We start from the raw sequence: 27,905 nt of genomic DNA, 5'->3' as shown, positions 1-27,905 counted from the left end.
AATTTTACTTACAAAAACTAAAAACAAATACTTGCATGCAGCAGGATGTTTGTCATAGTTACCTTGAAGTCCATTTAGAATAGAAGTAATTTCTATGGATTTAATATGAGCTGTATCAGAGTTTTTGGCATCAGTAAGATCCAGTTTGGATACCATTTCAGGAGATGAATTTGTCTGAAATGGTGGTTTTGACAAGCGCCGAAGTTTACAGTTTTTAGGAGAATATTTTTCATCTTTTTCTTTATTCTAGGTTAAGGAAAAAAAAGTATCTCATGTTAGCTGTAATTTATTTATAAGGCATTTAGTAGCAACAATATTAATACTCACTTCAACTCAAAGTTAAAGAATATATTATTAAATAACACAGAAAGAATACAAAAGCCTCTCAACATAGCCAAAGATGTTTTTTCAATATTTCACAAATACTGTAGGATGAGCAAAAAGGTTTTGTCTAACATTTATATTTTAATAGTGGAAATAAGTTAGCAATCAGATAGGCAATTAAGACTAGCAAACCTCCATATTATTAACAATTGGTGTTACATGTCCTTCAAATGTAAATCACAATAGGGTTAAATTAAATATTCTTTTTTTTTTTTTAAGAAACACAATTTCAACCTGGTAGTTTTAAAACGTATAACACTCTCAATATAAAATATGGGCTGGGAATGACAAAATTCTAAGCATCTTCATTCAGTTGACAGCTGGGAGTAACTCTAAACAAATGACCTACTATAAGTCAAGCTGGGGGCAATCTTCCTGCCTCATTCAAAAATTAATGATACAGGAAAAAATGAGAAATTTTCTCAGATTCTGTTTACAAATAGATGAACAGAGCTAATATATTTCCTAGAAACAATTTCTGAAATTTACTTTAATTTCATAGGAAAAAAAATTTATATAAGCTTTCTAAAAGATGATGTAGAGCATGATATATTAGTAAACAATTCAGAAGTCCTATTATATAGTCAGACTATAGAATCTGAGTGACTATTTTCACAATTCTCCTAAAATGGTACATTGCTAGTATCATTCTGGAAGCACAGAAGAGGAGTTACCTCATTGCATATAAGAAACAGGAAATGGTACTTCAAGTATGGTCTCGGACCCAGCAACATTTAGTATCTTCTGGGAATTTGTTAAGTATGCAAACTCCTAGAACCAGCCTCACATGTAGTTAATAAGAAAGACTGAGTTTCAATAAATCCTCCCAGTGACTACGATACATGTTGAAGTGTGAGATCCACTGACTTACAACATCTGGGCTTTATTCTCAGAATGCACTGAGAAAGCTTACATGTAGGTAGACTACCACTGCTACCAGCCTTTTCACCACTTCATACCAGAGGTCATAATATACCATATATTCTGAAGGCAGAAATAGTCTACCTCAAAATTCAAATATGGCTTTTAATTACTGTCAGAGGTGAGTGGTTCTCAGAGTCAGATGAGGTCAAGTGAGAGAGGGGTATGCAATTATCAGAATACTATTTAGGAAGCTTTTTTCAAAGTTCCCATGCCTCTTCCCTATGACCAATAATTTTTAATATGCCTAGGACAGGTGAAGAACTGAAATGAGAAGTAAGAAAGTATTTAGAAAAAATTCTCTAAGTAATATTCTAATATTCATTCTCCCACCCCTACCCTATCCTCTAAGAAATACTACTCCTAAAACTTGCTTTGTGTAAGGAAATTGACTTTTAGTGCCATACAGAGAAAACTCTTCCAGTAGCTAAATACAGTGCTGAGTACAGCATGACTTCCATACTTTTCAATAAAGACCAAGAGTGAAGATGAAAAGTGGTCTGAGAAGTCCCGAGCTGTAGCTATTGGGATGCTATGCCAGAACTTTAATAACATGGACCCAATTTTATAATGAGAAAAGAAAAACCTGCTAGGAGAAAGCTTTTACTATTTGGTATCATTTAAGCAAGAAAGTAAACAGCACGTCACTTTGAATATGAAGACTGAATTTCAGAAGAACTAGTAAACACCTCAACTATATATATATACCATCAATGTATAAAAAAAGATTAAAAAGGTAAAAAATATCCTAAAACCTAGTTAATGGTCTACTTTCTAGCAAAACATTGAAAAGATTTAGTCTTAGAATAAACAGGAGTACTTCTATTATACATAAAAACATTAACTTCCACAAGCTCATTAATAGATTGATTCCCCACAGTATCTATTTAGCGTATCGCTAATAGGGTCTTATGAACACATTTCTACTCCACTATCTACAGAGTCAGATAAAGATGAACAGAAAAACAAGAGTTGTAGATAGGCTCTCCTCTGCCTCCAGCTGTCTCCTTTTCTATCTGAATAGCTTACAACTATCACAGTAACCCAGGGTTCCCACGCACACTACTTTATGGCTCCTCATTGAAAACAAGAGGGGCCAGAAAAGTTTGAAATGGGTGAAATCTGGCTGGCTGGCCTTACACAGTGTTGGAACTAAAAAAGCCTCAAAAGTCATTCAGTACTATTTGCAAAGTGCCTTTCCACAAGCTGACAATATTAATTGTACCCAAATCTAGCATTTGATAAATTTTCTATTTCAAGAGAGTATTTCCAACTCTAACACTAATGTACCCACACTTAACATCATTTTGGAAGAAAATGTCTTTAATTAAGAGCTCTGATATATAGCAAAACAAGCACTTACCTTTATTTTCTTCCGATGTTTTATTTTTGGCACATTTTTATCAGCAGGTCTTACTATTTTATCTGCTTTAATCCATTCATCATATCTAAAATTAAAGGAAATTAAATATGTAAAACATATCACAGAAGTAACTATGCCATATTAATGGGAAACTCATAAATGTAACATTTTAGAATTGGAAAGGACCTTGGACATCATTCAGTTCAACTTCATGGTTCAGTGAAAAAAAGCTACCAAGGACTGAAGAGAGATGAAGTGACTTGCCCAAGTATATAGTATCAGTTAGAGGCTGAGCCAAGACTAGAAAGCAGAATCTCTTGGCTCTTAGGCTAGCACTCCTTACTCTGAGACACCAGAGAGAAACCAAATCTGTATAACTATTAAGAGAAATCACAATCTTTTCTATATATTTTTATTTATTTTCTTCCTAAGTAGGCAATTTTTTTTCTAAACACATCAGGCAGCTAAGGTGATATGCTCCAGTTTTAAATGGCACTGTGTAACAGAAGATCATAGTATTGTAACTTATAGTCAATGCAAAATCACCTAAAAAAATACCTTTTCATAAAATACTAGAAAAGCATTACTCTGCCAAGTTTTTCAACTACCTGAGATGCTTCCTACATGTGCAGACACTTCAAAGTCAACAGCTACGATGGCCTCTCTACTCAGTCTACATGATTTTATAGGGTACCAGTTACTACTGACTACAATAAAAAGCTATTTGTTTAAACCAAAAAAGGACAACAGTTTATTTCTGTCAAAAACTCAGCCAGAAAAAAATAAACACTAAAAACAAATTAGCACAGAGAAGACAAGTAGTGATTCTATAGCATCTTACTATGCTGATGGACAGTGACTGTAATGGGGTATGTGGTGGGGACTTGAGAATGGGGGGAATCTAGTAACCACAATGTTGCTCATGTAAGTGTATATTAATGATAACAAAATAAAATTTAAAAAAAGACTAATCAAGAAACAAAACAAATTAGCCTCTTTTTATGTTCAAAAGTTCCATACATTTATTGTGGAAAATGAAAAGCTCACTGACATTTTTAACTCCAGAACAAGAACAGCTGAAAATCAGCTTTTAAATTCAAATGTTCTCAGTACTAAAGGTACTAAATGAAGTAATAAAGTCAAGAAGTAAGTGGCTTGGGTCATGACCTGACTAATAAATTATATTTTTGCTCTAGAGTAGGACTGGAAAGTTTTTAGAACAACCATCAGAGGCAGAGTTACACTGCTGGTGCAAACTACTGGCTGCAGTAAAACTGAGGGCTCAACCCCATGTAAGGGGCTATGTTTGTATCTGCTGGAAGCTGTTGAAGGCCACTATATAATCATTAGAGAGAATGAAGAAGGAATGGAAAGAGTTCTAGGAGTCTTTACATAATCCCTGCTAATTAGTTACGTGACTTTTTGGTCAAGCCATTCTCAACATCAGATTTAGTTTATTCTGTATCATAAAATTACGTAACAATAAAATTAAGAAAAACATGCATATCACATGTGGTTTTTTGAGGATAAAATATCATTTTGAGAATAAAATATCATTCTTCTAAACACACTCACTCCTTCTGGTAGTTATACCAGCACAGCAGCACCTACCTATTTATTTACAATACTTTAAATTTTCCTACTACTACCAAAAATTGCATTCTGCTTAGGAAGAAAGCAGTTTACTTCATTCCAAAATTGAAGGTGCTGAATGAACAGAAAATATTCTCGCCCTTTGCAAAGTTGATTGTGAACTCTTAGAAGTTGCTCTTACTTGAATATAGTTCAGAAGTCAATGCTATGTACTTTGTTTAAAAGAAAACAAAACAGCTATTTTCCTATGAGATAAACTGAAGATTGTTCATAATGGTTACACACATTAACATTAGCTAAACAAATATCTAACAGTATTTATCTTCCTTAACCAAAGAGTATCTGTTATGTACATAGTTTTATAATACCAAACATTTTTACTACCAAGAAGAATGCTCTTCAATTTCAACTTGGGTTTTTGACATGAACTCTATTTCAAATTAGGGTAGAACAGAACAGTAGCTTTCAATTTAACACTAGCACCATGATACTGGACATTTGAATATTTTACACGGAGCACCAAAGACATTAAACAAGCAAAAAAGTTACTGCCTCATCAAAATTTTCACTGGGATAAAGGAAGATTTCTTTATGACTCAGAGACAATGTATATTGCTTAAATCCTCTTAGGAACGAGCTAGAAGGAACATATGCATAAATAAAATCATGGCTACTCGGTATGGTACAGGCTGATGCCCACTGCCAAAGCACCACCAGTTTACAGACACTATGTAGTAATTATTTTCTCCTCCACCCAACTGTAAAGTAAGGATGGTATGAGGGGAGTGGTTATCAGAAGAACTTTAGTGAATCTGGATGTGGAAAGAGTGTTAGACAAGGCAGGACACAAAAAAGATAGATTTTGGAATTAGATAAAACAAACTACACACACTTGTAGAATATTTGAATAGGAGTAATTAAACATTGTGGTCTTACTATTCTGGACAACAATTTCAATTTAAAATTACTGAATATTCTGTATGGTTTTTGGTGATTCCTGGAAAAATTCCTGAGATATGTTTCCTATCAGAATAATTACATGATAATTAATGTATGGTTCTACAAATATTAGCTAATATTATGACTGCTTTATTTGCCCCTTTCTATTCTACTTTGTGAATGCTTTTTATTTGTTTGGGCATTCCCTCATTCTGACACTATTCTTTTAGATTTTTTTCTTTTCTCAGATTTATGCTCTATTTTTATAAAATGTGCAACACAATACTTTTACTGTTATTTAAATTAATAGACTTTAGAAGTAGGTCATGTCTTACAAATCTATCAACCAATTTATTTCACAGACTAAGAAAACTCAAACCATGAAAGCCAAGTGTCCTTACAAGCAACAGGCTTGCCAGAAAAGAACTATGCACAGAGCCAGAGAAGAATCGGAAATCGACTGCCTGTTAAGGCAGTGGAATACCAGGATGAAGGTAGAGAGCACACCAGGTCCTATTCAGAGTAAGCACAGAAAGAAGTAACAGACCAGCAACTGAAAAAGCTTTATCAAAAATGTACCACCCATGGGAGAATGGGTGAAAACAATGTGTGAAAAGTTTGGTTTAAGTAGCCTTTTCAATTTACAAATGCCCTTACCAAATAAACAGTGGCTGAGACCACTGATATTGACAAATATTTAGTTGCCTGATTAATCTTACTAGGAAAAAAAATCAGAAAATAAACTGATATCTGTAACTAATGACTGTATTTTAAAAATAGGAAATGGGAATTTCTTTCTCTTTATGTAATGACTCAGTGTTAGTCAAGTGTTCTATTTTCTTTACAGAATACTTTCAAAGAAGAGGAAAAGAGAGAAACATAAATTCATGTGAGAAAAAAACAAAACCCAGTGCAAAAAAAAATCAACATTCCCTGTAGACAACAGCAAGGCCACTTAAAATTTTGATTTTACTAGTGCCAGTTAATTTAAATAAAAGAGGCAATATTATTGGGTCAAGAATTCTGATTTCCTATCCAATACCAAGAATAAAGACTTGAATGAAGGGAATTTAGTTCAGAATTACAAGAAAAAGCTGCAGTTGATGCTGTTTATTCTATATAAATGTAGACTTTTTATAAACTACATTTAATATATATTAAAAAGGGACTATAATACATTTACTTTAGGCATAACAGATAAAGTAGTCAATGAAGACAGAAAATGGGAAAATTTAGTTCAAATACCATAAAACCTGAAATAACTGCGAAGAGGCAAAGAGTAGAAAATTGCAGCTAAGACACATAAAATAATAAAGCATTTCTCAATCTCATCCCTCAAGATAGTCTTTAAAAAAAATAAGAATCTTAATAACTAAGTCAACTACAAAGTTTTGGTTTTAAAATGCTTCTTGTCCTTTTCTCACACAGCCCCAAATGCATGCACATGCAGTCCTTCCCTCAGCTGTAATGGCCACCCCTGCCCAGGGACTCTTCAATATCTTGACTCTGCTTTAAGCATCAGAGAGAATCAAGACATTAGAGTGCATATTTTGATAGGGGTCTCTCTACTGCACAGGAAGAACACTACTTAATGGACATTTAGGGCAACAGGTCTTCAGAGAAACTTTGTTAAATACCTAGGTTTCTCTCCAAGGATAGCAGGCCTACTGCTGTCAACTATCATGTTTAGTGATAATGTAACTTGAGAACTAGGGGAGAAATTTAAGCTAAGTGGTTGGCCTACCAACAAAATGACTTGCAACTTTAGATCCAAGCGATAGAGTTTTATAAGAATGTCTGAGGAAAACCAGGAAGTTTGGACTATTGATATAAACTATCCTGCCTTTAATTGGACTTCACCTTTAGAAATTAGGATCAGAAGAAAGTAATTGGCCTCTTGGTGACAAAAGGAAATACAGTTTGCTAGGGCACAAAGAAAAAAGAATGACTAAATTCTTAATTTAAAAAATGTACTGAAAAACAAAGAAAAACAAATATTGAAATAAATATTAAAAATACTGAATTAGAAAATTAAGACTAAGTGTGTTAGTTTACCATACTTTTTCAATTCAGTTACCAATAAATCCACTCTAATTAATATATGGAATCTAGGCAAGTATCTTACCTGATATTTAAAGTACTAAGGAAAATATTTTCAAAGTATATGCATGACTTATCTGAAAATATTTCTATTGAGATCATCTAGTTAATATTTAACAAATGGAACAAACATGATAGAACAGGTATGAGCAACTTATTTGGCTTCAAAAGATCTGCTCCCTGACTTACAATGAAATGAAGGAACTGGGCCAGACAATCCCTGAAATGAAAAATTGTATGAAACTCCAAGACTAAAAGTTTGCCCAAGGGTTTCTTCAATCCACAAATACTTCTAAGGTACTGATTACATGCTGGGCTCTGTGCCAAACACAGGATATTCAGCAGTGAATGCAGCACAGCTCCTTCCCACAAGGAGCTTACAGTTTAACAGAAAAAACACTAAACAGCATCACAAAAATAACAATACAAACCTTCTGAACCTTCCAAAAGAAGAAGCCACATAAGTATTTGATTTTTTGAAATGTGTTGAATTAAAATACTTTAAAGCTACAAGGAACCAGTCAGAGACCATAGCCTACTTGCTCTCACCAGAGAAAGACAGAGTTCTAAGAAATTTTATGATATTTGTTTGGATGTGTTGGCAAATCATCTAAGAAATAAATCATTCAGCAATAATAAAAATGGAAAAAAATGCTAGTCAACCAGATATAAGATACCAGAATGGTTACTGTGCCTACATTGATTCAGATCTTGCTTGTTTTTAAACCCAACTAAACCACTTCCAGAGAAGTATTATCAGCATGTATTAATATATACCCAAAAGACATAATTTTAGATGTTTAAAAAACATAATTACATGAGGAATGGTATTTTTAAAATAATTTCATAAGCAAAACCAAAGTGACATAATACTTAAAAACTCACTATCTGAAATATGTACACAGATTATAAAAAAGATAAAATCTAACCAATCAGTAAGTAAAATATTAAAATCATTTGTATTTTGTTCCCTGTAATAGATAGCCTCATTTAACAATTGCTGAACAGTATATATTTTATATCTTTTTATGTGTATACAAAAAAGTTAATGTATGTCACATAAGAAACCTGACTTTCAAAAACCTCATATCTAAAGTGGACATTCAGGCTATCTTAGCAAGGAGAGAAATTTCCCCCCCTGAAGTGGGTAAGAAAATATGGAAAAAAGTATATCATAGGGAGGGGGAGGGGTGAGCGGGTGGGGTGAGGGAGATAAAGGGGCACAAAAATTCTCAATAATAATATAAGTTGGTCAGTCACAGGGGTAGTAGTAGAGAATGGGGACTATAGCCAATGATTCTGTAACATTTTTCTATGTTGACAGATAGTAACCACACTACTGGGGTGAGGATTTAATAATATGGATAACTGTTAAACCAAATATGGATAACGGTTAAACTGCTACACACTTGAAACCAATATAAGATTATACATCAATGACATTTCAATTTAAAGAAGTATATCATAATAGGAAAACAGAATCATGGTGAAAAGTAGCACAAGTTATTAATTATAAACTTTATAAGCAATTTTATCCGTATTTGCCTACTTCATGAGTTTTCTGTAATAATCTCAGTTTTATACATATATTTTTAATTTGAGAGATAGTTAAAGCAAAATTTACAAAAAGACACACTGAACACAATTTTTAATGCTTTTAGTCATGTACTTAAGATACAACAAAATAAAAAGTATTACATTATTGAAAAAATAAAATTCTAAGCATACTATTAACATTTCATATTTCCACTTCACTTAACAGTTTTAAATACATATCAAAGATACATGAAAGTTGTTCATCACAATACAGAATACAACAGCAGAATATTATTTCTATCATGAATATTATAGCATAATCATACTTAAGATTTGACCAAACAGTCCAAGAGACTGGTATAGTTAATTATATCAACAGGTTTTCCTAGAGAATTAAACTTTATAAAATGAAAACAGGCATAGGTCTTTAGGAAAAGGTAGTATGTAATGTTAAGGACGTATCACAGAGCATTCTACCAGGGTACAAAGACCAATGAAAATGGTTAACAACTGTGGCCCTCATTGTATATGTAATGCAGATACTGACTTTTAGAAGTACCCCAGAAGTTTATTTCATTAACATTTGGTAAATTTAGGGTATTAATATTTGTATACATTTAGACAAATATACTGATGTCCTTTTATGTGCCTGCCAATCTACAAAACTACCAAATGAACGGGTCCAAGTTAATGTTCTACATTAAATATACCTGCCAATTATAAAAACTACCAAGTGGAACAGGTCCAGTTTAAGAACACTCTTAAGTTGAATACAGAAAGGAAGAAAGCAAGCCCATTTGAGTGCAAAAATATCTGAGTTACTAATCTTTGTTCATAAAGGAAATGTTTATTTTCATTTGTACTGAAAAACTAGTCCACTCAAAAGTAATTTTTTTAAGTTATTTTTATGTTCACTGTATTTCCTACTTAGAAGCTTTGTTTTAAATTTCTCTACATGTAGGACGGATACAAAACATTTACATGCTGCAAAAGAATTTTTCTCATGAGCAGTAACACAGCCCTTTGCCTATCATAGTCCTTTTTAATTTTAAAATGCTTTCTATCATAAATGTAAGTAAGCAGGCTAGGAGACGAAAAAGGGTTTGTGGATGTGAGAGTTTGGAGAAGATGACAGTGAAGTATGAAAAGAGGAATGGCACATAGGAAAAGAAGCATGCAAATTCCTTTTCTTTCCCCTAAAGCAAATTTACAGATATTTACTTGGAAACCATTGTCAAGTGGTCTTCATTTACAGTTCTTTAACTTTAACACTATAAAAATAAAGCAGACAATTTCCTAGAATATTTTTCTTTTTCTCTCATTGCCAGAATTATTAGTTTAAAGCATATGAGAACTCTGTATTCCTAAATCTAAAGGCTATATACAGTTAAAGTAGGCAGGGATCAGATTACACAGAAGGGGGTGGAGAGGTAAAAGAAGGAAGTAGGTAGAATATTCTGAGAGGGAAAGAACAGAATAATTACGCTGAAAAGTAACATAAAGAAATTTTAAAGTACAAAAGGAGACATGCAGTGGAAGGAACGTCATAGAATCTGAGGATTTCTAATAAGATTGATTCCAGTCTTGTTCTCTACCCCATTTTGGCTGCTAGTTAGGAGATGGGCTCTTTACATGACCCAAAGAGGTCATAAAAAGAACTGACTACCATATATAAAAATTAAGTCAAAATAGATGAAAAACTTAAAATATTAGAGCTAAAACTCTCAGAAGAAAACATAAAGGGAACTTTTCATAACACTGGACTTGGTGAAGGATTAAAATGGTGGTATGAGAGGTGAGAACAGAGAACTCCTTCCAAAACCATATATAATACGAAAAAATAGTTAATACAACTAATCCTAACAGAGCAACAGGAAAGAAAACTGCACCAGACTGCAACCCTGGACTTGATCTTTTATAGAATACACCACTAAAAGTACAGGCAACAAAGAAAAATTATACTTCATCAAAATTAAAAAAACTTTTGTACATCAGAAGACACTATCAAGACAGTGAAAACCAATCCCGTGTGTTAACAGAATGGAAAAAGATATTTGCAAATCATCTATCTGATAAGGGATTAATATACAGAATATATGAAGAATTCCTACTACTCTACTCAACAACTACAAAAAAATTCCAAAATGGACAAAGGGCTTGAATAGACAAAGTAGATATACAAATGGCCAAGAAGTACATGAAAAGATGCTCAACATCACTACTTATTATGGAAATGCAAATCAAAACCGCAATGAGATACCACTAAATTAACTATAATTTAAAAAAATTTTTTAAACAGAAAATAACAAATGTTAATGAGGATATGTAGAAATTGGAACTTTGTAAGAATGTAAAATGGTGTAACATCTGTGGAAAAGTTTGACAGTTCCTCAGAAAGTTAGAGTTAGCATATATAAAAGAATTAAGACGACGCTCCAGCTGGAGAGCTAGGCCACATCTGTCCCAATCCCCCATTAGTCTCTATATTCTATAAGGCATTACTTTTATAAACCAGTCCCTTTTATTTGGATTTTAACTTCTGCTCTACTTTCTTTTTGTTGCAAGGAGGTCCAGTTTAGTTCATTATTTTACTACTCACCAAATGCTAGGCATGTACTATTTCTTGATGTGGTAAGGGATATATATAATGGAATGAATATGGAATTGGGATTTTTTCATGTTTTAAAATTAAATGCACTTTCAAAATATGAAGGTCCTGACATAGAAAGCTTGAACAATGGGGAAAAAAGTTACCCACAATCCTAGGTGGAAGCTATAGTCCAGAAGGTCAAATCCCTTGTACCAAAAAAATAATTCAGAAAAATTCATTATCAGAAAAGTGACTCAAAAGTTACTGGAAAAATTGGAACAGAATGTAAAAGAAGTTAAAATGGGTATCAGAAGGATAAAAGAAGAGAACAATTAGAAAGAAAAAAACAAATGAAAGAAAAAATAATCCCCTATAATTAATAATAATTATATGCTAATAATAATCAGTCAATAATCAAGGAGTGGTCTCTTAATTTTGAGAAAGGTAGAGAAGGAAAACAAGAAAAACAGTTTCAGCTGCAGCAGCTGGAAGCCAGGTGAAAATTATCATGGAAGGAGCAATCAGCTGGGGCAAGTTCCATCAATAAAGCAAGTGGCCAAGAGGTTAGAAATATAGATGGAATTCAGCTAGATGGGGTCACTAGTGTTTTGGTGGCATGGTGGGTGCAAATCCTTATTGGAAGTGGTTTACACAAAAACAACAGGAGAGAAACTGGTAACAAGTGGAGGATAACAAATGTAATTCCATTCACTGGATGGAAACATAGCAAAGAAATGGCACAGTAGGGGAGAGTAAGAGAAAGCTCAAGTGAGTTTTCTCTGAGATGGGAGAAATGACTACAGGTCTTCATGTGGATGGGAATGACTTAGTATAGAGGGAGAAACTGACAGGAGAGAGAAAAAGGGGGAGAATTTCTGGGCCCACGTCTCTGATTTGGCAAGAAGTCAAGGCGATTAGAAGAATGGCGTTAGAGGTATTAATTGCTTAATCTAGTGTTCACCTAAGTCTAAGATAAGAAGGAAGAGAATGTGGCAGCGGATACAGGTAAAAGGGTAGATGTAGTGGACATCTGTAGAAATTCTCTTATTTCCACTTTTCAATGAGGTAAGAAGCACGGTCACCAGCTGAAACAGAGGACAGGGATTTGAGGAGGTAAGAAATAGTATCAAATAGTCTTCTAAAAAAATAGAATAGTGAATGGAAGAGGACATATAATGCCCACATGAGGTTCATAGTCATGAATTTAAAATAATACCAGTTAATGTGACTGTTTGCTTTCCTCCAGCTGCAAGGAATAGGAGGAATGTTAGATTAAATCAGGGTTCTAGTGCTTTTGTTAGGCGGGCACTAACTGCAGGGCAACTGAAAAACAGTACAAAAACTACTATAACAAGTAACAAGTGACTGAAAAATGTAAGTAACATAAAGGGAGGGTTGAAGGCAGTGGAGGAAGGATGGTAGTAGGATCAATGGACTGTAAATCCTGGTGGGGTAATTACCTTGCCTGGACAATAAATTCCTTAATAAGGACCATTTCTTTATATCTTCAGTGCCAAGCACAGTATTTTGCACATGGGTGGTGAATTTGTTTGTTAATTAAGAAGTTACATTCAATAAAAATCAGTTGAACGCTTGCAAAAAGCGGGATTGAACCCATTTGTTGTGAAAGCTTTCTACTAGTTCCCTCCACCTATTCCCTCCAAGGAGGAACCAATTTGTTTAGATAAATAAGGCATTTTTTAATGAAATACATTTATTTCAAATAATATATTTCAGAATAATTTATCTTATTTTCACCGTTCTATAACTTGTAATATGGTAGAACTGTTGTTACTTATTTAACAATTTTTCAGTTGAAATTTTACAGTGTTGCTTCTCTTTTACTTAAGGATATCCTTTACTGCAGGTGATGATCCTCCATATAAAAAAATTCTCTGATCAAATTCCCAACTACTTGATTATGGAAAGCTAAACTGGAAATGAATGGAGAAAAATAAATCGGCCTTGATACATAAAAAAATATTTTAACTCCATGCCAACTAGCTAGCCCAGAAAGTTCCAAAATACTTAACTATACTACTGAGCAATGGTAAATCCAGCACATCTAACAGAATTGATATCAGGTGAATTTCAAAGTATAACTTTATTTTCAAAAATCAAGTATGACATAGTTTGGAAACTTTAGAGTGAAAGGATCAATTAGCTAATTATACTAAAAAGTCTGTAAAATATTAATATCACTAAGAGAAATTAAAGCAAATATAACAGCCTTCTATTAAAAATTACTTAAGTATGACTATACTTTTAAAAAATGTACGAAGATGTATTTTTTAAAGATAAAAGGAAACACACTACAATGTTAACAGTGATCTTATTTTTCTATTTTATGTATTTTCCCATTTTCTAGATTAAATGCTATTTTTAGAAGAGTATAATAAAACACTAACTTATTCCAACCATGTACTAACTAGTAAATTCTGTAATATTGGAGAGGTCTTTTGTACATAGTCGGCACATATAAAAAATTCTGCACCAGTATTATAGCACTTATAAGCCATTAGGTGGTTCATGATACAAAGTTCTGGCTATTTCCAGTAAATCTGAATAAGCATGTAAAACTTGTTTGTATAACAAAAATTAACATTATTTGGTTGAGAAATAGGGGTATAAATGAAAATTATATTTAATGTAAAGGTTTACACAGCACTTAAGAAAACAGGAAAAATGTAGAAATTATAAGAAAGACAGTATTTTCTTTAAACTAAGAAAAATTTGTTTGCTGGAAAATGATGTTTCAGATTAAAACTCTCATAAATAGCTCCATATAAAATTTCCTGAATTGCTCTCGTAACAAATGACTTCCACTAAAGGTAAAACTATTTCATGTCCCTTCATGCATAAATCTTCATTTCTAATTTCACATCTTTAAGTGTAAATTCAGAGATCAAGCTGAAGATCCCCTAAATAATAGGAAAATAGTTGTAGAGGTGATGAGGATTTTGCAGCAGTTGTCAGTAGATTAACTTCAGACATGAAGGAGTAGCAAAAATGATCATTACTGCGTATTCATCAAGACATACTCCTTGGTCATTATTGCAGAGAGGAATAGGAATATTGTTATGTCGACTATAAGAAAATTAATTGCTTAATCTACTGAGGTATAGTTGTTTTCTCTATGATGCTGGTGTGTGTAGCAATCCATCCTACAGGTCTTCATCAAGATGGTTAGTTTTCTTCTTTTAAAAGTTCATACCACATAAACACTTGAGTTGTCAGGAGTAGATGGCATCATTCGCAGTAACACAAGCATATCTTGTCGAACTAGGTCTCATTTTCCTTTCTATATTATTAAAAACTTGAATGCCTCAATTTAAAATCTTCCCTTATCCTACCCAGTCCTCTATCAATTTCAAAGCTAAAAGACTGGATATTTCTTCCCATCCTCTAAAATCCATGTTCTCGTAAGATTGATTACTCTTTCTCTTAGTCAATCTTTTCTTACCAAAACAGAAAGCTGTATCTTAACTGCAGATTAATTTAATGAATGTTTCAATTCTTATACCTATTAAGCCTCTTTTATTTAATGAGACAACAGAAAATAATCAAGCCCTCCACAGAATGTAAAAGCATATCATAAAGGTCACTAGGAAAACAGCCTCATTACATAAACTAGCAAAAAACTAGGAGAAAAGAACTGGAAGGAAATGCTAAGATGATGTAGCTCTTATCTATCTATTATAGGCATTACTTAGTAGTATCAGTTTTTGCTGATTCAATTCTTTCCTTCCTAATTTTAAACTAACATATTTAACATTTACATTTAGATCCTAGGCCAAAGTGGAAATTCCTCTACATTTATATTTAATAAGATCATTTAGTAAGATCAAAATGATTACATATCAAAGACTGGACAAAATATTCTAATAACAGCTGTATCTAAGATCTCAAGTATCTTTCTTTGAACATGACCATTAATAGCCAGCTCTTCAGGTGAGGAAATTCATGCACCAGAGAGGCAGCCGAAAGGATAAATTACACATGATATTAAAAGTGATATCTGGAAAAGATTGTTTCAGGACAATATCCATGATCAGTATTCTTAAAATCCAAACTTCGTTATTCTTATTCGTTAGAAAAAATAAAGAACAAGTCCCAAACAAAACTCCTCAACATTTGTTTAATGATTTAAGTTGCTATTTTTTCCAAGCTTCAGAATGGATCACAACCGTACTTTTCTCAAAATAAGAAAGGTAATCAGATTAGACATGCTTTTAGACCTTTCTATTGCTACAACAAAACAACACAAAATGTTCTTTTAAGAAATAGAGTATTTTTAACAGAATTTGAGATGATGTTTTCTTAACTTCATAAACCACAGACTACAATTTAAACATAAAGCATGAGAACTACACTCCTCCTTGAAGACACTAGGTACAGAGTGAAACCACCACTTAAAACTTCTATGGTTAACTTTTCAAGGGCAACAACACTACCGCAGGCTGTATTTCAAATACAATATCAAACATACCAAAATGAATTAAGTTTTTCTTAAAAAATACCTAAAATGATCAGATCCCAAAACTGGCTTGCCAATTCTGGATAAAATTCAAACACAAAATCTTGTGTAAGACAAAAACTGAGGTTATCGGTCATGACCTAAAACCGAACTTAAGCCTTGCCTTCTGGCTCCCCAGGTCAGTAGCTGTCAGAAATGCATGCTTACTCCAGCAAACCTGCTGACACTTCAGCCATATTTTTTCAAACATACAAATAAATTTCTGAGACTTTTGAACAAGGCTGTAATGCAAGAACTGTTAATGAGGAGGTAAGGTCTTCTTGAAATAGCTAAAGCTTCTTAAGAAACTGAAAGTTAAAAAGCTCTGTCTACTAAAGGAAAGAAACACGGTGACTGAGAAAGATTACAAAGATGAGATTACTGTGGCAATGCAATTGGAAAAGTAAGAGAGCAAGAAGCCTGATAAATGGCCTGTAGACATCAAGAAATTCAAATCTCTTTCATCTTTTTAAGAGATTTTTCTATCATTTCACCAATAATGTTGCCTCTATTAACCTACATGAATAACATACAAATCAACTGTATAGACTTCAGTTTTCTAGATAGACACTAAGGATATCTTCTAAGTACTGAAAACAGTAATAGGAAGTCATAAAGCGAGGCATTTATACACTAAAACCTACATATTTTTAATATAATACTATGATCTCAATTAGGATACTAGTAAATCTGTAATTTTTATTAAATTTTAAAATAGAAAGTTATTTTATAAGTGTTTTTAGGTAGTAATCACTAGCTAAAACTCAAGTTACCTCACATTCCATCCGCAGTAATGCACCAAGTAAAGGACCTCTCCACCTTCGACATCAGAATCTTTAATACTAGCTTCATACATTTTTTGATTTTTCCCTCGTCCATACCGCACTTGGACTTTCATGCCTGGTGGATAGCATTCAAACTCCTCTTCCTCATTGTGGCCATCATCATCTTCATCCTCTTCCTCCTCCTCCTCCTCCTCCTCTTCTGCTTCTTCATCATCTTCCTCTTCCTCTTTATTCGTTTCATCTCTTGAAAGGTTTAAAAAATTGTAGTTAATAAAAGACACTTCATAACCTTTTCAGTTCCAAACCACATAAATTGATAAAAATCGTGGCTGTGATTGTTCCGGGAACAGCAGATTCCATGTGTAAATTCTGAGTTTCCATTTAATATTAAAAACTAAAAATGTACAAGATGACCGTGGTTACAGAAAAGTACACTTAGAGTAAATGAAGACTGGAAAGTAATGCATCAAAAGAATATTTCCAATAGCCAGAAGAACAGAAGTTGTGCTGAATATGAATAGCAAGAAACTAGTAAGGTTGACTGTAACAGTTTCTTATGTTTTATTACAAAAGTGTTCTACATCTTAGTTGACAAAAATAAGAATCAATACACTTTATAGCCATTTTCTGACTAAAAATCATTTTTAATTTCGAATATTTTTGGCCCCAGGATGTTTAAAACAAAAAAAAATTTTTACTAGCCAACAGCTTGTCTTAGTAACTTTAACAGGTGCTCCACCAAATTTTCAAATGTTATGCTAACTGAAATACTATTTTACCTTTCACAGGAATATCATAATCTACATCAATGTCACATCAAGCTTTTTCTATTCTATTATTCTAAACTTCACCACAATTTCTACTCTTTTTACTACATATTTACTGAAAGCCTTTACCAATTCTCTCAACTTGAAAGTTCCAAAGAAACAAGTATATAAGAGGCCAATTCCAAATAACATGAAACAAAAATGAAAATAATTTGAAACTCTAGAAGCAGCACTGAAACCATTTTAATTTTCTCAATATCTTATGTACTTTCTAAAATTCACTATGCATATTCACCTTGTATTAGTCACAAATATGTACTAAACAAGTTGGAGAAATTCTTAAATGATTAAATCTTTACACGTGTTCGATTAAAAAAAACTTCAATATGAAATTCTTGATTATACTTAGTTTTTATCTGCTCTGCAGTCTATCTATACTCATTACAACTGTTTTCTCTCAGAAAGAATCCATTACTCTACAGCTGATGAATGAATATCATAAAACACAACCCCAATACAGCTCATTAAGCTTTAAAAGTTAATAAATATTTATATAAAAAGTCCCCTCCACTGAGTTTCAGTCTTATATTCCTATATGCAAACTTCTAAGCAATAACATATTTTATCATTCCTAACTATGCAACTATATAGGCAACAAAAATAATCTATAAATACTGACACAAGCAGCAATGTAATGCTTTTTTTCTTCTACCTCTGTCCTATACAGTGAGGCAGGAGGGACAAAAGGTAACCTAATACACTTGTGTTCACAGAAGTAATCTGGTTCACAAAAGAACCAAATATGTCCACTTCCTCTTAAATACATCACAAAGTCTACAAAGATTCTCAAGAATTATTCCTATTTTAAGACTCATTTAAAGTCAAATGAATCGGTACTTAAAAATTAAAACAAATGAAATTAGGTATAATCTAGGATTTTAAAAACATGACCTCTACTAAAAAAACACTGACATTCCTATAATCAAGAAATAATTAGTAAGGTTAAAATGTCTATGAGATTGGAAAGGCTGTTATGGATGATAAACTATGATGAACAATTTTAAAGAAATTATTTATAAATATATATAATATACATACATGAAACTAAAGCATTTGAGACTTCTTAAATAATGTTATTTATTTAAATCATAAGATTATATCCCTGTGTATCAATCAGGGAGAAGAGGAAGTGTACTCTGGTGGCCACAACAAAAGAAGAAATTTATTATGCATTAAAGAGATTTATCATGCACCTCAGAATCATTATGCAAGAAAGAAAATAGAATAAAAGGAATAAAAAGTCTTAAAGTTTTTGAATGAAAACAAATTCTAAACTGTATTTTATGTTACATAATACACTGAACACGACTGCCAATAACAGTAAACACAATCCTACTTTAAGTGGTAGGGCAATCTCTTACTCAATCAGAAATTTAAAACCTAATACTCTGTATTAATAAAACAAAGCAATCAAAAATTAAAACTAAAAATTTCACATTTCAGTCCCAGACACAAACCAAATGAAAGTCACTTAAATAATTTACTAAAAGTAATAGGTAGGTCAGGGGAAGGCAGTATAGCATGGAGAAGACAAGTAATGACTCTATAGCATTTACTCTGCTGATGGACAGTGATTGTAATGGGGTCAGTGGGGTGGGGGGTGTACTTAATAATATGGGTGAATGTTGAAACCACAATGTTGCTCATGTGAAACTTTCATGGGATTGTATATCAATGATACCTTAATAAAATAATAATATACTAAAATATAAAGAAGCAAACAGCACAATTGCTGGCTATCAGCCAAAGAAAATATTCTACTCCTCTAGGAATGCAGGGGCAAAATCAGAGCTAAATGCACTAAACCAAACAGAATATAGAATGCTAAGAAAGACAGCCTTTGAAAGCACAAAATGAACCAGCTTTAAATGTAAGTTACAAAAATGGATGTATATATTACATTCACGCACATACACACATACACACACATTTTGTTAATTATTAGAAAACTACATTTTGGGAAACCAACTGTATCAGCAAGTATTTTTCATCTGAATTCACAAAGAAATATCAGATTTTCCCAGTATGATGTCACACTCCTTACAATGAAACAAATTATTTTTTAAAAGCTACAATTTATTAATATTTAACTATGGGCCAGGCACTGAACCAGGCATTTAACATAAATTAACTAACTTATTTCATCTCCCAAAACTGGACTATGAACGAAGGACACTGAATACTTTTGATAGTAGCTAATTACTTAGAGATAATTTATGTATTAGAAAAATACTTATATTTTTGATAATTGTAAGATTTTTGACTACACTTATAAAACTCAGAAATCAACTTTGGCATCCCCAACACACAATGCTTCTAAAGAACATTTCCAAAATTCAGGCAGTCACACCAGGAAAACTTCAGTTTGTGGTATGATACATTTGCAAATATCTATAGTAAAAAACCCATACAGTTGAAGAATTTTTAAAAACCTACAAAATAGAGTTTATACTATAAACAGCTGAAGTTTTATTAAGATAATTATTAATAACAAAGAGGAAATACAGGCCTATCTATAACAGTGCCTTCCATACAGGACATATTCCAGAAACATTTGCAGATTCAAAAGTCAGATTTTTAGGCAAAAGGCTGAATCCTTACTAAGTTTCTTAGTAGTTGAAATAGTCTCTCGTAGCAGCAAAGAGTACTTCAAATACATATTTACACACACAGAAATATAACCAAGAATACTATATTCATCTAAACCCAGGTTTTTTCTTCAATGTTTATCTGCATGTTACCACCAGAATTTCAGAACACTAAATGATCGAGAGAGTTTAGTCAAAAAGCTGGATACTTATTAAGTTTCTTATTAATTGAAATAATCTCTAATATCAGTATGGAATACTGGAAATATATTTTTGTACACACAGATATACAACAAAGTAAAATAAACACCTCTTACTCTCTTTATCTAATCATGGGTTTTTCTCCTGTCTGTCTGCATGCTGTGGTCAAGTTTCAGAAAAATACTAAAATGATACAAAAAGTTTGGTTGTAATTATTTTTAATGGACCACCAACAATGGGGATGTTTAGCTTTTTTAAACCTCAGATATAAAGATTAGATGCCAAAGATCACCTAAGAAATCCAGGGGTCCACTGGCAGTACATAAATTTCATTGCCAAGTGATTCACCTTTCCATACCGACCGAAACAAGTAAATAACTACTGTCACATCAAGCACAACATAACCGTTTTGGCCTTTTGAAAACTAATTATAAACACTTTTCCATTCTTATTTTTGCTTAATAAATGAACACAACTCTCAGAAGCTACAGCCAACATACCATCTACAAAACATTGGAAAAAGCCATCTTCCCAAATTTGTACTATCTGGTTATTAAGCATAGCTTAATGCAGTAAAATACTTTTCTCTAGCTCAAAATTTTATGGATTTCCATGATGAGAGCAAGAAGAATGGGTCAAAAATCTTTTGCCACAATTTGGCTTTTGTAGGGTCTCTGAAGGAGGCAAAGGCTATTTACATAGTAAGTGCAAATCACTGAATTATTCTGTATTTTGTCAAATTGAGATTCTTAAAGCCACACAAAGAGCAAATTATAAGAATTCATTCAACCAAAATGCATCTTAACCAAAAACAAATTTCTTACCCAGATTTTGCTTTTTCTTCTTCAGCTTCTACCTTTATGCTGAGAGAATCATCGACCCCAGTTGTCTCATCATCTTTATCTTCCAGATTTTCATTTTCTCCTGTTTTTTTCATATTACCTTCTTTTTCCTGATCAGGCTGTGTAGGTATAGATTCTAATAAATTCTTTTTACTCCCCTAGAAAAAGATCAGAGGAACTAAACCAACAAAAATAAAAATTACCAAACTAATTCCATGATCTAACTGTTAACAAAAAGCGGTACCAACCAGTACCAACATCAATAGTTATTAGTTATTTTAAGAAGCTCCTGCCATTCCTAAAACACTAAGCAAAAACAGCTAATAGCTCTTCCAAATAAGAAATTAAGAAAATGCACAAACAATCTAAATTGATTATGAAAACTTTACAGAGGATGTAGAAAATGTACCAATGAAGGCAAAGGACTATTAACAGTATCTAATTTACCAGAGGGGGCTTGGTATTTTCCTTTCTTTCAATATCATCTTCAGGCTTTTCTTCTTTTGGTATTATATTCTCCTCTTCTTCACTCTTTATTTCTTTGATCTCTGGTTCACTTTCCTCTTTAACTTTTATTTCTTTTACATTTTCACACTCCTTACATGGCTTGTTAACAACTTTCTCTGGCAATGCCATCTGAAATTCAATATTGGCTGACCTACAGTACTCCTCAAAGCCATATAAGTATCTGGAAACAGGAAGAGAAATTTTATTTGGGAAAACATTTCAAAGTATTACTAGAGAGTTGTAGTTTTGTGTTCATTTATTTTGCTTAAGTTCTCAGATACTGAGCTGTATTAAAAATCTAATTTATTTTTGTTGAGGTCTTACTAATCTTTTTAGCCCAAATACAAACATATTTCAAAGAAACAAATTCAATAAAAAAAACTATGCTGAAAATGAAAAGACTGTTATAATCTTATAGTAATTTTAATAGTATCTTTTATAAGTATTTGGAATAGCATCAATTTGTTGAGCATTTCTTATATGCCAGTCATTGGGCCTCCTAGTACATGTAAAATCTCACTTGATCATCAGAGCAAGATATGTAGTATTACCACATTTTACAAATGAAGAAACTGAGGCTTAGAATAAAAGGAGCTACAGCACAAACAGCTAGTAATTGGTAGAATCAAGAATTATAGCCAGGTTTATTTGATTTTCAAACTTTCTCTTTAACCTCTACACAGTACTTTCAAATTTATTTGGCCAGAAAAACTTTTCTTCACAGATTATCTCATAGATCTATTATTCTTGGAATATATTCTAGAAAGTGGCACTATAGAGTTGATTACTCTAGAAAAAATTTGATTGCTTCTTAGGAGAAATAAATAGCTACATGGCAAATTCCATCCTGCTCTATAGGTAAAATATTGAATATAGCTATATCAAATACACCAACTTACTTTTTATAAGCACATTTAACATTGTATCCTGCGGCTGAATTTAATACAGGGATTCCAAGATCTTGGTAGACTTGTTTCCAGACAGCTCCACTTTCAATCTAATGGACAAAGTGAAATGAAAACTCCAAAGTTAAGAGGGGGGAATATAATTTGATAAATACAGTATATATAAATATGTATTTATATTTAATGGTTCTAGTCTCAAAGGAATGAAAAATACTAATCTTGATAAATTCTAAATCAAAAATTTGGTTTACAATATTTTAAAGTAGGTTTTAGTATTCTAAAAAATCTCAGAGAATTACAGATGTTCAAGTATTAATCTATTTGACTTTTAAGTAAACTGCCATAGTAAATAAGAGAACATCCAGATTCCTACACCAAATTTGTAATGAAAAGACAGAGATATAAGAGTTTTTAAATTATGTATTCTTTCCCACAGAACTCACAAGCTAATAAATCAAACAATTTCTATAGATCTTAGCAAAGCATTTTATTCTACAGAAAACTTTTTTTTCCAGATAGTCTTAATTGGATGAACACATATATCATAGAGAACTTAAGATAATTTTTCCAGTTCAACAGAGATTTTCAACTTGTATACACACACATATAAATGTTTTATATAGATACCAGGGCACAGTAGAAAAGATCAAGGATATAAAGATTAGTAAGACAGATCCCTACTATCAAGGGCCTTAGAGTCCAGGGCAAAAAAATAGAAAGAAAGAATTTCCACTGATATGGTTGTGCTGTGACTCAGATAAACACAGGTGGTTTATGAAAAACTTTGACAAAATAAACAGTAAATCAGATACCCCATTTTTTGAAATCCTTAATTTATATTTGATCTGAGGAAGCTGTTTCTAACATATTTTCCATTTTATTTTCCTTCTATTCTTAGGTTTTTACTAGTAGACAATTTTAGGTAATTTTTAGATAAGAAAATATGCTGTTTGAAAAACATGTTTCACTTTTGACTGTAAAACTTACATTATCAAATCCTCCAAGTTTATGTACAAGTCTGAATAACTTAAAGAGATTCAAGTTTCGATATCCAAGTACAGGTCGTTTGTTAATGGGTGTGCCTATTAAAGAAAACATATATTAGAACCACACTACAGTTTTTATGTAAATTTCAAAAGACTCAAATATTACCACCAAACATACGTAGTGCAAAGTGAGCGCGCGTGTGTGTATATATATATATATATGAAAAAAGTCCCTTGTTAATCAAAAAGATGATGTCTACTACTTAAATTTTTCAAAAATCAGTGACACAAGGTTTAGTAGAACTGAAGAAAGTGCTGAGGTAACTGATAGGCAATTGCTTCACAAAGAGTTATTTTTGATACTTTTTTGTATTTTACTAATTTACTACTACTCGAAATAATGATTGTACAGTAAAAACTATAATTCTGTTTCATTCTAACATGGGAAAATGTAGGGCAAGGACACTAAAACTAACAAACTGTTAGCAAGTGGCAGAAGAATAACAGGATAGACAGATACACAACCTACGGTCCTTTCCAAAAGATATATGACTGGCATAATTGTATCTTATCATTCTTTTTCTAATACTAGATTTTATTCATTTTCTTCACATTTTTTATTGAATCTGATACAAAAGCCTATAAAATACCTACCCTCCTTAGGCCAAGTCTCTATTCATACTAATAATACAGGAATTCAGGACATTTTGTATTAAAGAATAAAAAGATGTCTGCATTGTAGTAGCCACTAGCATTTACAAGAGCAAAAGACAAGGAGGGCCAGCTTCTACTCATCAGCAATACAAACAAGGATTTAAAAAACATTAATTCCCAGAGAATAGTGGCACTTCTAAATATTATTCATTTTGTCCTTCTCCTCAAGCTAGAGAGCTTTCTGCTTCTCTCACTCTCTTTTTAAAGGCATCATTCCAGGAAAGGAGAAACTATACTCTGAATAGCAGATTAGCCAGAAAATCAGGGCCACAGTTCTTAGAGGTCTAGATCATCACTGTGAATTAAAGGTTACCACCATTCCTCTTTCTCTAATCCTTGCATTTCTTCAACAAGGCAGACTCAGTAAACTAATCCAAGGCTCCAGAAAAGATTTTACCTTTCTCTATTTCTGCCTCCCTGTGGATGGTTTAATTCTCTTAGTTCTATGTAGCTGGGACACAGGAAGACTGACAGCCCGCCTTAAGAGTATGGTGTGGGTGTCTCTCTCTCTGTCTCTCACTCATTTGTATTCACATACACACATACCCTAGATACATCAAACAGTGATTTTGGAGAAGGCTTTTTGCTAGAGATATCTATATACATGCAAATAAATTGGTACTATAACTCCCATTCTGCTGCTGTTATCTAGTATAAGAGGTCATCAGGGTTCCATGGATAGGTAGAGAGATAAGCAGGGAAGAATACAGGGATTTATTTATGGGTCCATAGCTATATTATCCATCAAAATACTGTCAATTTCTTCATTCCACTTACCACATGGTAGACACTATGCTAGGTGCTGGTGATACTGACAAACAAAAGGCATCTATGATTACAAGTGACATGAAGCTTAATGAATAGTGTTCTTACCTGATACAACACTAATGACAAAACAAAACACTCACCTCTGTCTTCCATAAATTTGTACAACTGCTGAAGAAAGTTCTCCCTTTCTTCTGGAAATGGTTCTATTTCTTCCTGATTTTAGCCACAAAAAAATAGAATATTATTTTCCTCAGTTAAGCATTTTAATAATACAAGCAGATTTCCTACTAACAGCAAAGACAAATTGTCACTAAAATATTTTGAAAGTTTTACCAAATAATTATTTCTTAATACTATGCTGTTCAAACCCAGCACAGTGCATTAGACATTTTACTTTATAAAGGAATATGTCCTCTATTCCTATATAGAACAAAAATCCCAAAATTCCAACTGTAAATTTTCACATAAGCAATGAGACTAGCAAGATGGTTCATGGACTTATCATATCTGAGACCTAGTCTTTAAATCAGTATCACAGGCTCAAGACAACCTACTCTCACTTATACTAAATTGGTCAGGGTTTAAAATAAAAACTGACTCTATTATTGCTCCTCAAGAAACTATACAAGTGTGGGTCCCATCAGCTTTAACTATAAGTATCCTTCATTATATAGAGCCCCACTGTGTAGTACTTCAAGCTTATAAAATAAGTAAGTGGGGAACAAACTTGATCTACAATACCTGAAGATTCAGACTTAGGGAAATCTTCAAGTAATAAAATAGTTCCCCGATTTATCAATTACAAGGGAAGGACTAGCTTCTTGCTGCTGAGGCCAAGGGCTGTGGCAGTAGGGAGCTGGTCTTGAAGCAACCTGCAAGGAGCAGGGTAGTAGGTGAGACTGAGGAACTCATAAATTCAGTGACTATCATCCATTCAACAAACATTTAATGAGCACCGTAAGAACAGGCACTATGCTAGGTGCTGAATCAAATTTTTTAAAACAAGCAATGGAGCCTGCCATTACAGAACGTGATTAGGAGTAACTGCAGAGAAAGTGATTCAAAATATACATCTGACCTTTAGTTACTCAGGCTGAATCACATGTATTTCTAATTGTAAAAGTTAGAAGCATACTTTCAACTGATAGTCTAAATACAGCATTTTAATTTTAAAAACCATGTGACTAATGTCATTGTTTGAGATTTGCCCCTTTATTTTAAAAGCTAGCAGAGCAAAGAAAGGCAAGTTAAAAACAAAAAACAAAAACCTATGTTTTCTATTAGGTTTGCTAGTTGGGTAGAGAAGAATAAATGATGATAGTTACTTTGCTTATGAAAGATCTATATTTCTGAATTTAAACATGGTCCACATATGCTGGGTTTTGGTAAGATAGTTTAAGGAAATATAAGTTTATATATGTTTAAGGAAATACGTTATCTAGATATTATCTTGATGTTTCCATCAACTTTCTTAAACTGACAAATTTATTTCTGTTTTAAAATTTTTTAAGTGAAGCTTCTAATTAACTTAAGAAAGCATTTAAACCAGAAACCAGATTTGCTTTTACAAAAACTGTAAAACACAAATCTAAGCAACAAAAGTTTGGTAACTGACATTTATTGATCATCTGTTATATGTTACACACTGTGACAGACACTGTGAGTGTGAATACAAGTAAGACAGGGTCTCTCAAGAGCTTAGAAATTAGTAGGAGGAAAAAAATAGACAATGAATGTATGTGGGTGCCTGTGTGTGATAAAGATACGTAACTTTCCTGAGGTGAGGGAGGCGATGGGTCACAGAAGGTTTCTCTTTACAGAAGTAACATTTGAAAAGAGTTTTGAAAACTGAACAGGAAGGAGTATACCAGATGGAGAGAAAGGGAAAAAGCACTGTAGGGAGAGGTGCAAAAGTGAGCAGAAACAAGGCATGCATTTTGCTATTGCTACAGCATAAAGTTCAGAGTGGGGGTGGAATGTTTACCAAGAGAAGTGATTTTAAAAAAAGGCAGGGCCTAACAGTAATCAAAACAATTTGGTACTGGAACAGGAACAGTGAAAAATCAATGGAACAGAATACAGAGCCCAGATATAAATCCAAGCATATACGGTCAATTAATATACAATAATGGAGCCATGAATCTACAGTGGGGAAAAGAGCCTCTTCAACAAATGGTGTTGGCAAAACTGGACAGCTACATGTATAGAATGAAACTGGATTATTGTCTAACTCCATACCCAAAAGTAAACTCAAAATGGATCAAAGACCTGAAAGTAAGTCATGAAACCATAAAACTCACAGAAGAAAACACAGGCAAAAATCTCTTGAATATAAACACGAGAACTTTTTCCTGAACACATCTCCTCAGGCAAGGGAAACAAAAGCAAAAATGAACAAGTGGGTCTATATCAAACTAAAAGGCTTCTGTACAGCAAAGGACACCATCAGTAGAACAAAAAGGCATCCTACAGTATGGGAGAATATATTTGTAAATGACTTATCTGATAAGGGGTTAACATCCAAAATATATAAAGAACTCATACACCTTAACACCCAAAAAACAACCTGATTAAAAAATGGGCAGAGGATATGAAAAGACACTTCTCCAAAGAGGAAATCTGAATAGCCAACAGGCACATGAAAAGATGCTTCACATCACTAACCATCAGGGAAATTACAAATTAAAACCACAATGAGGTACCACCTCATACCAGTTAGGATGACCAACATCCAAAAGACAAGAAACAACAAATACTGGCAAGGATATGGAGAAAGGGGAACCCTCCTACACTATTGGTGGGAATGTAAATTAGTTCAACCATTGTGGAAGATAATATGG

The 27,905-nt window shown here is 32.8% G+C and overlaps 1 protein-coding gene across 7 annotated transcripts in view; it reads right to left on the bottom strand.

Annotated features, from left to right (window-relative positions):
* Positions 1–27,905, bottom strand: part of ARID4B (AT-rich interaction domain 4B) — a 170,585-nt gene that overhangs the window by 38,564 nt on the left and 104,116 nt on the right. For 5 of the 7 annotated variants that reach the window (XR_012133315.1, XM_073241274.1, XM_073241272.1 and 2 more), the window contains exons 12-19: positions 25,206–25,278; positions 23,585–23,679; positions 22,592–22,689; positions 21,633–21,873; positions 21,168–21,343; positions 16,716–16,970; positions 2,669–2,753; positions 63–246 (exon numbers count right to left, since the gene is read on the bottom strand). Coding sequence is in view for 6 of the 7 variants with exons in the window: in XM_073241274.1 (XP_073097375.1) it covers positions 63–246; positions 2,669–2,753; positions 16,716–16,970; positions 21,168–21,343; positions 21,633–21,873; positions 22,592–22,689; positions 23,585–23,679; positions 25,206–25,278 (1,207 nt within the window). In the remaining variant the exon portion in view is untranslated. The remainder of the gene's footprint in view (positions 1–62; positions 247–2,668; positions 2,754–16,715; positions 16,971–21,167; positions 21,344–21,632; positions 21,874–22,591; positions 22,690–23,584; positions 23,680–25,205; positions 25,279–27,905) is intronic. The other 2 variants (XM_073241270.1, XM_073241271.1) reach the window with 2 other exon arrangements.

The sequence above is a fragment of the Manis javanica genome, chromosome 7, assembly GCF_040802235.1.
Source record: "Manis javanica isolate MJ-LG chromosome 7, MJ_LKY, whole genome shotgun sequence".
Classification (NCBI taxonomy): Eukaryota; Metazoa; Chordata; class Mammalia; order Pholidota; family Manidae; genus Manis; species Manis javanica.
The sequence above is the reverse complement of the archived record's forward strand: the minus strand, read 5'-3'. Positions and strand labels throughout refer to the sequence as shown.